Here is a 15,428-nt window from a genome sequence, read left to right as displayed (position 1 = left end):
AACACTATTTAATAGGGCAAATTCTCAGCTACAAAACACTATTTGTCAATGTAGTTGCCACCTTTAGCTATTCATTTTCTCCAGTCATGGTGAAAATGCGTCTGCGTGCCACAGTCTGCACCAGCAGAGGTGACCCGCAGTCACCACTGCTGCTGAAACATTTCCCTGTGCTCACATCCACTGTTTGGTCCCCACGAACATTCAGCAAGCAACAAGGAGTGTGGGTGGGTGCCATTTTTTGGCATGGAGAAATTCAGTGACACACCTTTCCTTCGTATGCACTTCCATGTCAGATGCTGTTTTGTCTGACTGGCCCTCTGATGCCATCTTTCATACAGCAACAAAATATGGAATATGGCAGGAAAGTTCAGTGTCTTCTGCCGTACTACCAACGTCGCCTCTGATGCAATGGACCAACAAAATACAAGGCATTACTTTCAGAACAGCCCTCCCTAGTTAAGATTTAAGGTTTAGCTCTTCTTAAGCATTTGCTTTGTCCTTTCTGAAACATTACAGCAGCGTTTCATACCATGTACAGCCACCCGTCTGTCTGAGTGAGTAGTAAGGAGGCACTGTAGAAGTGCAGGTGATCCGATCAATGTGCATCCAGTGGGCATCAGGATGCCTTCAGATAGAAGTATCTGTTTCCTGATGCCATAATGAGTCTATAGCCAAAGTGTAGCTTCCTGCCTCATCAGAGGGTTGCATCACGTAAGATAATATGGAGGCGTGGGAAGTTTAACTTTATGCTAAGAGCTAAGAATACACCTTTTCTGGATGGATGAAGATGCTCCTGGCATGTTTGCATGACACTTATTTGCCAGGCCATATGATGAAAAAAGGGCAAGAGAGGATCTTGGAGAAAATGGGACAAAGTGTAGTCTGGGGGACAGATGAATTGTTATAGGAATGAGTATATGAATCTGATTTTGGATTTATTTTCACAGATTAGGAAAAAAGATATCAAGAAAAAATAGATTTTTTTTTTTGTCTGTGTGAAAACATCCAGTATTTTATAGGAAGACTAATTTTTGTTGTTCTTAATTGCAGGTAGCCCTACTGTTTCTGGCATGACAGATATGGATTATCCTTTGCAAGGTCCAGGCTTGCTGTCAATACCTAATCTTCCAGAGATCAGCTCAGTTCGCAGAGTCCCGCTTCCCCCAGAGCTGGTGGAGCAGTTTGGACGTATCCTGATGAAAAATAATGTGTTGGATTGTGTATGTAATAGTACTAGTACTGAACTTGTACACTTTTATCATCATTTTTTCCCTAATACTTCTGTCAGACTACTGTAAATTAATTTTGATATTCTTTATAGTCTCTTTTCAAGGCTCCAAGTGGTAATAAGGTCAATTTGTATAGAGATGCTGGTGGAATTAGTTCCTGTATGAGGAACGTCAGATGTTGATGGTACCTACTTTGTATCCTGCTCCATATAGAGCAGTTGTTTTTTTTTTAATTAATATTCCAAAGGAGATTGCCTTTGCTGATTCAAATGCATTTAGTCCTTACATCAGTAGTTCTTCAGATATGCAATGCAATTGTATGATGGGAGTATTTCCAGAAATCAGCAGAGCTTGGCTAACAATTGACAGTGACATTTTTATGTGGAACTATGAAGATGGGTATGTTGAAAACACGTTCTTGGTTATATATTGTTGATATTATATCTTAACTAAGCAATTATAGTAGTGGGAGATTGTTTATTTGCAATACAGAGGTATATTGTTCTGATGAAGTTATCTTAATTTCTTTTAGTTTTTACTAAAATTTTTGAGTAGTAAGTGTTGAAGGAATTTTAAGAGTTAGTAATAACGTTGCCAAATATCTAGAGATGAAAGAACTAGAAGTGCCTTTTCTTAAGAGTTCAGCATTAAATGATATCCTGTAATTCCTGTTTTATTTATGCTAGGCTTTTTTATGCCAAAGAAAGTAAAAAAGTAGATAAAGTATATTAATTGCCTGGCAGTTCTGAGCAGATTGGGTAAGTGTGGTGATGCATGTACCGTGGTCAGCGGTTATTTACAGTAGTAGGTAATCTGGCCTTAGTACTTTGACTATATACTCTTAATTATTTTTAAGGTTGAATGATGGAAGCTTTCCTGCATAAGTTATTTGAAGGATGCATAAAATTGAAAATAATTAATACTCATTTTAAATGACAGTTTTTAATATCCAGATTTCTCAGATTTTTTTGTTGTTTTCTTCTGGGTGTTTGTATGTGTATGAATATTAAGAGGAATTGCTTTATAGAATTTGTTGAATATTGTTTTCTCCTCACATCACTCCTTCCCTTACGGTTACATCGTGTCATAGAGTATCAAGCACACTAATTAACTATTTACCAAATAATACAATTCTTTATGGTGTTAAATTGCTAGGGAAGAGGTTGGGATTTCTTTCATTATGTATTTTTGATAAGAAAAAGATGCTATATATGTTCCTTCCTCTAGATGTTAATTGTCATTATGGATGCTGGTTAATGTAATTTGGAGTGGACTCTGTATATTAACTAAGTCCAAAACCATAAAATAGTGCAGTTTGATTGCAGGTTTGAAATTTACCCTTAGGGAGCTTTGTAATTCCATTCTACTGGATCTGTTTTCACCCAAAGCAAAAGGTGTTGCTGTCTTCCATATGCTACAGTATGTATTCAAAATGGTATGACAAGTATTAAGAACTCTCAAATATGGATATCTGGTATTGTTTACTTTACTATTATGTGATATATGATGGGGTTTCTGCATTTATTTTGTTTTTTTTCCTGTTTTGTTAACAGTGGAGATCTGGCTTATTTTGATGGCCTTAGTGAAACTATACTTGCAGTTGGTCTTGTAAAGCCAAAGGGAGGTAAGAAGTACATGATGGTGACGAGACTTAAATAGTAATTAATCTTCTATATATGGTTTTTGTATGTACTTCTGTAAAAACCTGTTTTACACGTATGCGTGCAAGACAAATGGTTTTTTCTTTAGAAACATGATGTAATTAATTACAAGTGAAAAATAATGTTTAGTTTAACAATCACACTGATGAGCTTGCAAAATATCTCACATCATTCTAGCGTTTGAACTGTTAATATGTTGTCACAATAACTTCCTCGAGATTCTGCTTTCTAGCATTTGCAGTTCTTTAGACACCTAGTAACATGACATAACATTTAAGTCAGATATTGCTGTGGCATTTAAAAAAATAAAAGCCTTGTTAATTAAGAAAAAAATATATTTTTAAGAAAAAAATGTTCATTTTTAGTTTTTGTGTTCCATGATCCAGAAGCTGAACTGCTGACTATTACTCTTTTGTAGCTCTAGACTTTCACAGATTAGGTCTTAGAAATGGCTGTTACCTCTAACCATCTGCTACATCAGTCTCATGAATATGGTGGATACAATCATTGTGAGTCTGAGAGGGTGACTGCAAAGCAAAATTTGATTTTCTTTCCTTCTTTAGGTATATTCCAGCCTCATGTACGACACTTACTTGTTCTGGCAACCCCTGTGGATATTGTGATTTTAGGGCTCAGCTGTGCAAATACACAAGCAGGTAGATGTCTGTTTTTTTACATTTCTCCACTTATGTAAATTAAAGAACTGTTTAGGGTGATATTCTTCGTTGCGCATTAACAGTTATATAAATATATAATGGTTATGTTATTAGTGACAGTTTAAAAATAAAAAGGAAAACAAGACCATGTTCTTGCTGATTTTTAAATAATGTTACAGACATGGTAAAATAATCTCATTTTTATAGAGTGAGTACCTTCTGGATCCAGGACTCACATGGGACCATAGAATAGTAGTATTCACCTGTTTAATGTGAAAAGAGCTTTTGAAACAGATATTCCTGTTAATTAAACTTTGTGAGGGGAAGAAGAGATAGGCATGAATTTAGGTAAAAAGGCAATGAATGCAGTCTGTTAATCTAGTTGTCATTTGTTTCCAACCACAGAAAAAAGGAACCGGATACCATCTTTTCATGCAACATATAGTAATAGAAAAAATACAGAATTATTTTGAGAAAATAAAAGAATAAGAATCCTTTGTTCTCTTTTTATAGTTTCTTCCTGTAAAAGAGTAATGCAGAAATTTGATTCAGAATTGTTGGGATTTAGAGGAGATAATAGAATCATAGATAATGACATTTCCTTTCTTGGAAACGTACAGTGAGTTTGTTTTGTTTTAAAAACAAGATTCATTACTCTGTGGTTCATCTTGAATAATAGCTATTATGGATTTTTTTTTTAGTAATTATGATATTTCCTGTATTTTTTCCTGTTTTCTGAAATGCTTTTAATTAGAGGTCTAATGTTTATAAAATCTATAATGTTTATAGAACCTAAAAACTAAAGAGTACTTGTTTATTTAAGGTACTGGATCACTCAATGACAGTTTGTCTGGTGGAATGCAGCTTCTACCAGACCCTCTCTATTCTCTTCCTACTGACAACACTTATATTTCTGCAATAACATCCACTGATAATGGACGTATCTTTTTGGCTGGAAAGGATGGCTGCTTATACGAAGTAGCTTACCAGGTGATTAAGGACTTTATTTTTTATTTTTCAATAGTAATGGAGTAGAGGCACTAAGAGTTCTAAAACATGTCAAATTTACTGTCTTCTTTCTTTCATAGTTGTGTTGCATGGTTTATTTGCACAGCAGCTCTGAGATCTTATATGAAAAGTAGCAGTATAGCTTTGGTCAACCTAAAAAAGAAAAAAGAAGTTCAAATAATAATAATCTGCACCCCTTTCACATAATTTTTTTTTTTAAGTAATTAAGTAATACATACTGAAATTAAGGGCATGTATTTACATTTTTACTTGTTTTCACACTTGTAATGTTAGTGACTTTTCTTCTTAGTACAGCTTTTAGTTTGTTTCTTCTTTTGTTCTACATTTTCTTTCAGCACTATCTTTTTTAAATTGCAGGCTGAGGCAGGTTGGTTTAGCCAGCGATGCAGGAAAATCAATCATTCAAAGAGCACATTGTCTTTCCTTATTCCTTCGTTGCTACAGTTCACGTTCTCAGAGGATGGTAAGTACTGACACTAAAGATTTCCACAATAGTTTAACATGAATTTCAAATGGTTATACTTTTTTTTTACTTAATTTTATTCTACATTTCTATTCATTATGTGAAACAGTTTCATTTTCTTTAAATCCTGCGTGAATCCTCTAGGACTCTCATTTTTGTTAACTTGGATTTAATTATTTTACAGTTATTCTGTAGCATTTATTCTATTAAACTTGTTCTCACCAAATCAGTTGCTGATTTGTTACCTCTCACTTTTCTTTCCCCACTCAAGATCCTGTTGTTCAAATTGCCATTGACAACTCTCGAAATATCTTATACACCCGGTCAGAAAAAGGAGTCCTGCAAGTATGTTTTTTAATCTAATGACTATGTCATATGTTACAAATGTGTACATAGTTTTTTTTTTAAAGTATTTTTCAGTGCTTGGAAATTCTCTATAGTTGTGTCAGAATACTTCATTTTTCTCTAACAAACTGTTTGCCCATGACCTAAAATACTTTATTCTGAGGAAACAGGAGTGTTTTGATATTTTCCACAAATTTATTGAAACATGATCATGGGATAAAAATTGCATTCTAGTTACTGCATAGTTCATGAAGCTGTAAGAATTAATTCAACTTTAAATCACTGCACTGTACTATTAACTTGCAGGTTTATGATTTGGGTCAGGATGGTCAAGGAATGGCAAGAGTTACTTCTCTTTCACAAAATGCGATTGTTTCTGCTGCTGGAAGCATTGCCAGGTATATATGTAGTGGGTATAATGTAAAGAGATTTCCTTCAAGGCCAGTAGTTTCACAGTATATTGTTTGAAGAATGTTTTTTTCTTATTTCTTTGGATTGAGAGAGTGTGAGGCTTTTTTGGTTTTGTTTTCCAGAACAATAGATCGTTCTGTATTTAAGCCTATTGTTCAAATAGCAGTGATTGAAAATTCTGAATCCATTGACTGTCAACTGCTAGCAATCACCCACGCAGGTAAGAAAGAAAGGTTGGTTACTCCCCTTTTTAACTGATAAGTGTCATCTGCACAGTTAAACAAAATTGATAGGTGTTTTCCTTTTCAGAAAACATTTTATTCTGGTACACTAAGTAATGTGAACAAGTTGTTTTGATATTTGATGCAAGTATAATCTGGTCACACAAATTATTATCCACAGTTTATATCCAAGATGGCCAGCAGAAAGTCGTGTGACGGAAGTAATTCATGAAATTAGTGGCAGAGCTTGAGTTAAAAACCTTGATCAGCCTGTATTTTAACAAGATGCGTGGTAGTAATTACAGAATTTCGTGTACATCCAAAACTAGCTTTCTGTCTGAAGTGGTGTGCTGCTGTGATTATAACTATAATCACAGGTATATCAGATTGCCTGGAATTGACTTTTTTTTCCTTTGGTTTAGGTGTCCGACTGTACTTCAGTACTTCACAGTTTAAGCATCCAGCAGCTCGTCCCTCTATGTTAACATTAGTACATGTCCGTTTGCCTCCTGGATTTTCAGCATCGTCTAATGTTGAGAAGCCATCAAAGGTTCACAGAGCCCTTTATTGCAAAGGTAAACAGTAGACACAACTCAGAAGAGTAGTGACATTTTGTTGTTGTTGTTGTTGTTTTTATGTAACTGTCACTATCATACTATTTTATATCAGGTTGTTTGAAGGAATGGGAGGACACATTTCTGTGTTGTTGACCCTTTCAATCATACATACTGATTTTATCCCTGAAGTAATTTTCAGGTGTTTTTTCATCTATACTTTCTTTAAACATCTAATGAACTGTTTTCTACATACTTGAGACTCATTTCTGATTGAACCTTTCAGGGTAAATGATAAGATGCTGTTGATAGTGACCTGCTAATCCCATGACACAGAAAATCAAGAGATAATATCTGCTGTTCAAATTGTCTGATTTGAACTTAAAGATTGATTTTTGCTACATAAACAATTAATAAATTTACATCCAATGCTTGATTGCTTCTAGCACAACCTTAATATCCCTGTTCTTGATAGGGGTCTTGCTGATGGCTGCTTCAGAAAATGAGGATAATGACATCCTGTGGTGTATCAATCATGATTCTTTTCCTTTTCAAAAGCCAATGATGGAAACACAGGTAGTAAAGTAAACTTTTGTATAATTTTGATGGACTGTAGATACATATTTTTTCTTCCTGATAACTTGAATAATACTATCTACATAATCTACAAAAAATGGGTAGTTTGCTGAAAAACTTACGTGAAGAGTTTGGAAATGCTTATAAAGCTACTAATGAATATGCTTTAAATTAAAAAACATATATTGAAAAAAAAGTTTAGTAGATTTGTTTGTCATTAAACAGAAAGTGATATATTAGTAGGAAGTCCCCGTTCAGCTGTACTTTTATCATTCTTGCAAATTATTTATGAAAAGTGATTGCTTTCACTTCTAAGATTTAAAACTAGCATATTGGAATATATCTTATTTACTTTTATCTATAGCAGACAGCATATCATGCACAAGCACAGGAGGACATGAGCTCCCATTGAAAGTAGTGTTCATTGAAAAAGCTAAGTTTGGTAAGAAAAATATTTAAAATATAGGTGTAGGAGACTTCATGTTTCTTTAGCAGATATGGCATGTTTTCATCAAATGCAATCTATTCAGTATTTCACTGTTTTTCTTTTTTTTTTTTTTTTTTTTTTTGGCCCTAGCTCTTACATATGTGGATTCATAGGAGGGATTTGTAGGGAGTTAGTTTGCTTATGCGCCAATTCATAGAGAACAGTGCGTGTGTTTCAGCACTGAAGCAAGATTGGAGTCTTGTACTCCTTTTCGTCATGTCAAAAATAGTATAATCGTAGGACCAACTGTAGAATTTGACTGAATGGAGAAGCTGCATAAGTTTAAGAATCAGGTTTTATTTTATCTTATTTTAATAACAGCTATAGAGAAGCTTTATTGTTACATCTCCTTCTCTGCAAGAACTTGTATATATCCCATGTGCTGATTTTGTGCTGATCTGTTTTTCCAAGGGTTTTGAAAGTGACAGACATCAGGTTTCCCAAACAAAACTGCAATATATTCTTGAACAGCAGTTGTTCCTCTTTAGCATGACATTTTCAGGAATGCCTTACTTACTGTATGTCTTTACTTGAATTAGATTTAAAGTACCACTGCAAGTTATTTTACATTTAAATACAGAACACTGTCCCTAACACGTAAGAAAAGCATTATATAGCTGCAGATTTGATGGCAGTCTTCTCTCAGACAATGGAAGAGTGTACTCATTTTCTTTGAGGTTTCTTGTGTAAACAACAGCTTTTCTCCTGTGTACTTTTAGATTGTAAGTGGTAATATATCACCATGGATGTACAAAATCAAAATCTGCTCTCAAAATTTGAATTATGTTTTTCTGTTGTTCAGATGACCACCCGTGTTGATGGGCATTCCTGGGCTCTTTCTGCTATTGATGAATTTAAAGTTCAGAAGATTGTGACACCACTAAATAAAGACATTATTCCAATAACAGATTCCCCTATTGTTGTGCAGCAACACATGCTGCCACCAAAGAAGTTTGTTCTGCTTTCAGCCCAGGTGAGTATTAGTTTTCTTAATATAGGAAATCAAAGAATTGGTATAAAGCTAGAAGACTGATCCCAGCCTGTATTTGATCAGTTTAGATGAATTTTTAGGATTGTATTCTGAACATTCAGTGGAAAAGGGGAATACTGCTGAAACCCTCAGTATCTGTTTTAAACTGACTCAAAGCTATTGGGCCTTCTTCTCTTGTACAGTGCATTAATCATTTCTGTCAGCCTCAGGAAGTTACTTTTTTTGCCTTTTCTAGACTTGCTGGAGAATGTGAACGGAAACCGGGCTTTAGGCACCATTCATGTTACCCATTGATCCAATAGTGTAGTGAAGGAAAACTTGGAGAGCAATGAAGATAAGCATTGTGGGGAGGTGGAGAGGTATTACCAGTGGCAACTTTATTCTAACTTTGTATTATTCGGGGTTATTTTTAGGGGAGCTTTATGTTTCATAAACTCAGACCTGTGGACCAACTGCGGCATCTTCTTGTTAGTAATACAGGTGGGGATGGAGAAGAGATTGAAAGATTTTTCAAGTTGCATCAGGTAAGAATTTTTGACTTGGGAAATAGAAGATAATACTGTGTAATTGCTTTCTGTAGAATATGTTTTGTTGTTGCTCTTACTACCAACTTATAGTAAACATTAAATTTATTGACTCATTTCTATATTGTCTGCATTAAACAAGATGGTATAATGAGAAATACTTTCCTATTTTCTGATATGTAAAGACAGAGGTATAGATAACTTTCCCTAATATTCTTGTATTTCTTGTTTGTTGAACTGTAATGCACTTCTTAGTTTAGGAAGGGAGTTAATTACTTTTCTTTAAAAAAAGTTAAATTCCTACCACTATACAAAATTTTACATTTTGAAGGCTAGTACAGCCATAGGATTCATCTGCTTTTTATTAAGGATAAATAACAAACAAACAGGAAGGAAGCTATCATAGATTACAATTTTAAGTTGACTATTCCCGATTAGTATCTCTAGTGTACATTTGTTGTAATCTGTAGTTTTTTGCTTTGGTATAGGATGTACTAAGTGATATTTCAAAATACCTATAGGGTATGCCAACCATTATTGCTTGTATAGATAGCTTTTACTTCAAACAATCTTAATTTACATGTCTATAGAAATTTCATAAATCTTTGTCAGAATTAGGTAATAGATGAGATTATTTCCTACCAGTGAATATACTGAGCTGCAGAAGATGTACATAACAGAAGCTTAATTTGTTATTGTGGGATGCCTCACAGATTCATAATTTCTATTATTTGGAAGAGCTGATTTCCTTGCCTTCTAGATAAAATGATGCAAGTAGTATTTACTGCTTATTTATTGATCAGTAAAACTTCTTCACATTTCTTATCAACTTGATGTAAGCTTCCACTCTAAACGCATAATGTACCCTAGGAGGATCAGGCCTGTGCCACATGCCTTATTTTGGCCTGTTCTAATGCTGCATATGATAGAGAAGTGTCTGCCTGGGCTACTCGAGCATTCTTCAGGTAAGTTTCAGTTGGTCTGTATGTTGTTCCAAATATTATGCTCAGGATCACTGCAGCTTCTAAAGAATTGCACAGTCTCTTTAACCTGCTACCTGAATAAGCATTGATTTCAAATGAGCATAGACTATTAAGCTTGGTGAAATATACATTGGTGCTAATTAGGTCTCACTAGTCAAGGAAACTTCTTGTTAGTTGCGGTCCTGAATGTTTCCGTGGGATGTGTTCCATGTGTAGTGAAAGTTAATGCAAAAAAGTATGCTAATCTGCTTTAAATTTACTTATCTTTACTTGATGGTATCTCAGTTCATTGAAGTAGAATGTGTAAAGGGAGGTAATGTCTTTAATCACAGCAAGTCAGTTGGAAAAAGAGCAGACAAATTTTGAATCACCAAGCCATTGTTTGGATTGGTAATAAAAGATAAATTGTTTAAGACTAAATACAACACAAATACCAATGTTCATTTTAGCAGATAACCTGAAGGGTAGTTTACTTGATGACTGCAGAATTGATAGAAAATCTTAGCAGATCAGAGAGGTGATGCTGTACTGAAAAATATTAAGCAATTTGGAACTTTGTAATAGAGAAGAGTAAGGTAAATTATTGTCATACGATGTCTCTTACATATCCTGGCACTTACTATGCAGTACTTGAAAGTTCATATTTCTAGGTTGTTCTTTTGAATAACCTTTTAACTGCTTTATCTGTCTCCTTGAGGACTGGAACTTAGTGCTGATGGTTTTGTGTTGAATATTCTCCCACTAGCAGTTAAGTATTTTCATCCTTTGTGTGTTCTGATGATATATATGGCTTCATTCTTCTGTAGCTGTGTTTTCTTTTACCAGTACAAAATCAGGAAAAGCATCTGATTGCTTCTTCAAGTATATTGCATTCTGTGAAATTTGTGAAGGATACAGGAATTAGGACAGTACTGTTGTAGTTACTACTGCTGACTTTGTGTTGTCAAGTAGATACTTCAGTTGCAAAGATTTAACGCTGAAGGAAAGCTAGGGCTATTGAATGAGGATTCACTTTAATTTAAGGAGGTATTATGAAAAATCAGCAGAAGAATCATCCAGTGGTTTGAACGCTGTATAATGCTCATGTAACGCTTAATAGGAGTGAGATGAACAGAAATGACTTGTGTACTATAGAAGAATGAGCTTGGGTCTTCTCAACTGTTTCCTTTCTATTTTTACATACAAGCAAAACCTTAAAAAGATATTAAAGCAGAAATAACTTAATTGTTCATTTAACTATGAAGTTATGTACATTAATGCTTTCCATTTAGCGTGCATTCTGTTAGTTTTCTTTTCATGTGCCAAAATGAGTATCACAACTGTTTCTTCAAAGTTACGCTGGTATTTTGTAGTTTGTTTTAAAAGAATCACAAAATTGCAGCTAATTCTCCATTACATGAAAATTAAACAGGCTATGTATAAAAGTGAGAGAAATCTTTCTCTGTGCACGTAAACTTTAGGTATGGTGGAGAGGCACAAATGAGATTTCCATCAGCTCTTCCTCCTCCAAGCAATGTTGGGCCTATTTTAGGTTCTCCCATTCCTCCTGGTGAGTACCAAGCATTTCATGGTTTTAGGTAGCTCTTGTTTTTTCCTTTAAATACATTGCATTTTGTCGTCTTATGTGTTCCACTGTTCAAGATTAGTTGTTTATTTCATGGCCATGGCGAGGTATCTTCTTACATTCTGAATTAGTAATTTGTAATGATTTCTTTCTATAAAAAAGCTCCAGCTTCAACACTGGGTTTCTGCTCAGGTCATCAGTTCCACATAAGAATGAGAATACATTACCTAGTCATGCTGACATGGTGCATATCAACAGTGGATGCCTTTCCATATAATCCAGACCGCCTTAGAAATTTTGTCCAATCTCCTACAATTTATTAAGGATCCTGTCTGTTACTAATTTAATTCCAGATGGTTTAATTAAAAAGATTATTAGTGATTAATTTGGAATTCTGATCAAATTGCTGATTTTTAATGTTTTTTTTAATCAGGAACTATTTACTGAATTTTCGAGGTACTCTGCATTTATCTGACATACGGCACTGAATATTACGTATCAGATCTGGGAAAAAGTCTTGATTACCTGTAACAAAAAGAAATTCCATTTTGGCACCATTTTCAGTGTATATCCAAATGCATGCGCATTGGAGAAAGGTGTACTGGTTTAGATAAAGTTTTAGCAATACAGTTTATCCTCTTGCAGAATTCTTAACTATGATTAACACACTAAGAGAGCTGGCTATTTATCGTGCATCAGTGATGTCACTTTCTAAGCCTGATGGTGTGGAATAATAGCAGTGTAGGCAGGAGCAGAGGCAAGGCACAAGGATGTGAAATTAGAGGAGTTAGAAAGGGCAGCAAGTGTGGAAAGAATGGGTGCTAGGAGCAGAGTAAGAGTGAAAGGAAGGTGTGGGAGAAATGCAGGAAAGTTCTCTCTTTGCTGAAGTTTACTCTTTTTAGTAGTAAAGCTATTTTTCCCAAGTCTAATTGTTCATTTTTTGTTGATTTTTTTAAAAGTATTTTGTTTTTAATCATTTGCAGTCAGTTTGAAACATACTGTCGAAGTGCATTTTTATTTTACTTAGGTGACAGGTTCATGTGGAAGATGATGCTGTTTTTCTGCTACTGCTTACACCATTTGTTCCAAGGGTAGAGAAATGTCACGTGAAACAAAGATTCTGATACTGTGAAGGACTCATGCCCTGGGTCAGAACAGTACTGATAGAATGTTTTTAAAACATCGTGAAACTACATTGCAGTAATGTTAGTTCTGTGAGGCCCCTTGTGTTCTTAGTGTTGAAAGTATAGTCACTCGGTTGCATGCTTCTATTCTGCCAGTTGTGCCTTGCTAGGTACAAAGGAGAAAGTGCTTTCAAAATGAAATGGGATTGGTTAGTGAAGAACTTTGTGCTGTAGTGTGTTGCAAAGTTGAGAGAATTATAGTGAATAAGACAAGAACTGATTCTTTCGTGCCAGTTTTTCAAGGTGCCAGTTTTCATGCCCTTTACGTGCTGTATCATCACATGCTGGTGGCACATGGATATTTTCATAGGTGGCCACATTTGTTCATCATATTCTATGGCACTTAGGTATTAATTTGCAAAAGACTTGAGTATGCGTAGTTGAATCTGAGATCAGACTCACTTAGGGAAAATCAGTCTCAAACTGAATATCCCAAGCAGTACTGCTGCAGTGTGTGTGTCCAACCACCACGTGTAAGAATTAAGAGTAATAAAAAGTTTCTTCCAGCTGTGTGCTTCAAAAGTAAAACTGATGTTCAGTGAAAAGAGCTAAATGACTCAAAGTGAGTGCTTTCAGAGTGGGTGCCTGTATCAGGAACAGGAGCAGTCAGAAGATGAAAGTCAAGAAAAAGCATGTGAATGGTATTAATATTCAATGCAGGGAACACTGTGTGCAGCAAATAACACAAGAATGCGGAAAACAACAACACTTAGTAACTGCTGTTGCAAGAATCATATCTGCTTGGCTCGCATAAGGAGTGCTGTTTTCAGCGCAAATTAGTGCTATTTTGTACTTAAATAAAAGCTGTTGGAATGGATTTGCAGAAGGGTACTCTAAAGTATGTTTGCTGATAATGTTTTGAGAACTTGGCATAGTGTTTCTTTGGATTGTGTTTTCTGTTTTTTTCAAACAAACTTTGATTTTTCTTTTTTTTTCCTTTCTAGTTTCCCCATTGACTGTTGATAGTCCATATCCTAGTCCTAGCTTATTGACTACACCCGGGCCAGGTAACCACTACTCTTCTCTGCAGAAGGAATTGAGAATTTTTTTCAACTACAGTTCTGTTTTTCTACACAGAATAATGAAAGTAACCTTTGCATACCTTTATCCTAGGTTTACAGTCTGCTAGTGTGTCAACTCCCATATTCCCTTCTGGGAATTCTTTGTCTCACCCTGGTACATCCATTAGCAGTGGTATGATGGGTCCGGAGATAGTATTTTCTGGAAGACACAATGGCATCTGCATATACTTTGCTCGGATTATAGGGTAAGGTGTTCGTGTAAAGAAATCACTCAGTTCATTTAATCATTTTCTTGTCCGCTAATGCTTGTGATTCAACCAATTCAGTCTTAATTGGATGTAAGAATGAGATTATTAAAGTACATTACTCTTCTGTATTTTAAGCATCTGTTGATACTATAGACTCTCTTTAGAGCTCTATTAATACTTCTACGTTCAGTGAGTGGATAGGACAGGAAAGTTTTTTGGATATTGATTACTGCATGGTATGCATAGCTCTGAAAATTTCTGTTTTATTTTTCAACCCCGTGAACTTTATGCTTCCAGCTCCTCCTATAGAATAAAACAGAAATGCAGGGCTTATGGGATCAAAATCCTAGCTTGAAGTCTTTTCTGTTACAAAGCTTTAAACAGACTAAAGAAGATTCTATTACTTTGATAGTGGGTTGTGTGTTACTGAATACCCCCAGCAAGAATAGAGCTCCTTGTATGTTGGTTCATATTCCTCTCTATGCTGAGTGGGGATGAAATGTTTGTTATGACACTTGTTTGCCTAAATTGTATTTCCAGAGAATAATATTAGCCCATATATAAATTATTTGAGAGCATCAAACCTTATCTGATGAAATATTTGAAACTTCTGTTAATTGTCTATACCTGTGCTATGCAGAAATATATGATTCTAACATTGCCTTATAACGTTAACTTTTTATCTAGATCTTTAAGTTAGACTTTGAAGTAAAAGATACTATTTCTTTAAGACACATTTAGCAAACGTGCAAGCTGGTGATGCTTGTGGTTTTTAATATAATTCTCTTTTATATTGCAGAAATATTTGGGATGGCAGTATAGTAGTGGAGAAAATTTTCAAAAGTGGCAATCGAGAAGTTGTTGCAGTATGTAAAAGATTATGTTGTATTTGTAAAAATTATTGTAGTATATCTCTCCAGCCCCTTATACTTGTGTTACCAAATTATAAACTGATAAGGAAAAAATGATAGCTGTCATTTTATTGTTGTTTTTAATTGTATTTGGGTGCTTAACTGTGGAATAACTGTAGGTTTTAAAATCTTTGTAAGTTACTATTTTGAATGTTACCTCTTACCAATTGACAATGGCCAGTTTCTTCCCTGTTCAGTGAATTCATTTCTTTCATTTCTGCATACCCTATCCAGTCAAAGCCTAAAAATAAAATGCTTTGGCTGGTTAGGATAAACATTGCGGTTATGTAAGGGCATAAAACAATTTTCCAACATCTTCATCATTAACATCTTTACATTTCACTTTTTCTTCATAATCCAAGCAACAAA

The 15,428-nt window shown here is 34.8% G+C and overlaps 1 protein-coding gene across 1 annotated transcript in view; it reads left to right on the top strand.

Annotated features, from left to right (window-relative positions):
* The window catches only part of NUP155 (nucleoporin 155), a 30,939-nt gene that overhangs the window by 774 nt on the left and 14,737 nt on the right, over positions 1 to 15,428 (top strand). Inside the window, exons 2-19 of the mRNA XM_021379567.1 lie at positions 1,051 to 1,188; positions 1,532 to 1,628; positions 2,783 to 2,853; positions 3,454 to 3,546; positions 4,370 to 4,536; positions 4,933 to 5,038; positions 5,310 to 5,383; positions 5,690 to 5,781; positions 5,917 to 6,014; positions 6,438 to 6,590; positions 7,045 to 7,145; positions 8,435 to 8,605; positions 9,037 to 9,147; positions 10,018 to 10,112; positions 11,591 to 11,679; positions 13,823 to 13,885; positions 13,992 to 14,145; positions 14,948 to 15,014. Of these exons, the coding sequence (XP_021235242.1) occupies positions 1,051 to 1,188; positions 1,532 to 1,628; positions 2,783 to 2,853; positions 3,454 to 3,546; positions 4,370 to 4,536; positions 4,933 to 5,038; positions 5,310 to 5,383; positions 5,690 to 5,781; positions 5,917 to 6,014; positions 6,438 to 6,590; positions 7,045 to 7,145; positions 8,435 to 8,605; positions 9,037 to 9,147; positions 10,018 to 10,112; positions 11,591 to 11,679; positions 13,823 to 13,885; positions 13,992 to 14,145; positions 14,948 to 15,014 (1,940 nt within the window). The remainder of the gene's footprint in view (positions 1 to 1,050; positions 1,189 to 1,531; positions 1,629 to 2,782; positions 2,854 to 3,453; positions 3,547 to 4,369; positions 4,537 to 4,932; positions 5,039 to 5,309; positions 5,384 to 5,689; positions 5,782 to 5,916; positions 6,015 to 6,437; positions 6,591 to 7,044; positions 7,146 to 8,434; positions 8,606 to 9,036; positions 9,148 to 10,017; positions 10,113 to 11,590; positions 11,680 to 13,822; positions 13,886 to 13,991; positions 14,146 to 14,947; positions 15,015 to 15,428) is intronic.

This window comes from Numida meleagris, chromosome Z (genome assembly GCF_002078875.1).
Source record: "Numida meleagris isolate 19003 breed g44 Domestic line chromosome Z, NumMel1.0, whole genome shotgun sequence".
Taxonomy (NCBI): domain Eukaryota; kingdom Metazoa; phylum Chordata; class Aves; order Galliformes; family Numididae; genus Numida; species Numida meleagris.
The sequence above is the reverse complement of the archived record's forward strand: the minus strand, read 5'-3'. Positions and strand labels throughout refer to the sequence as shown.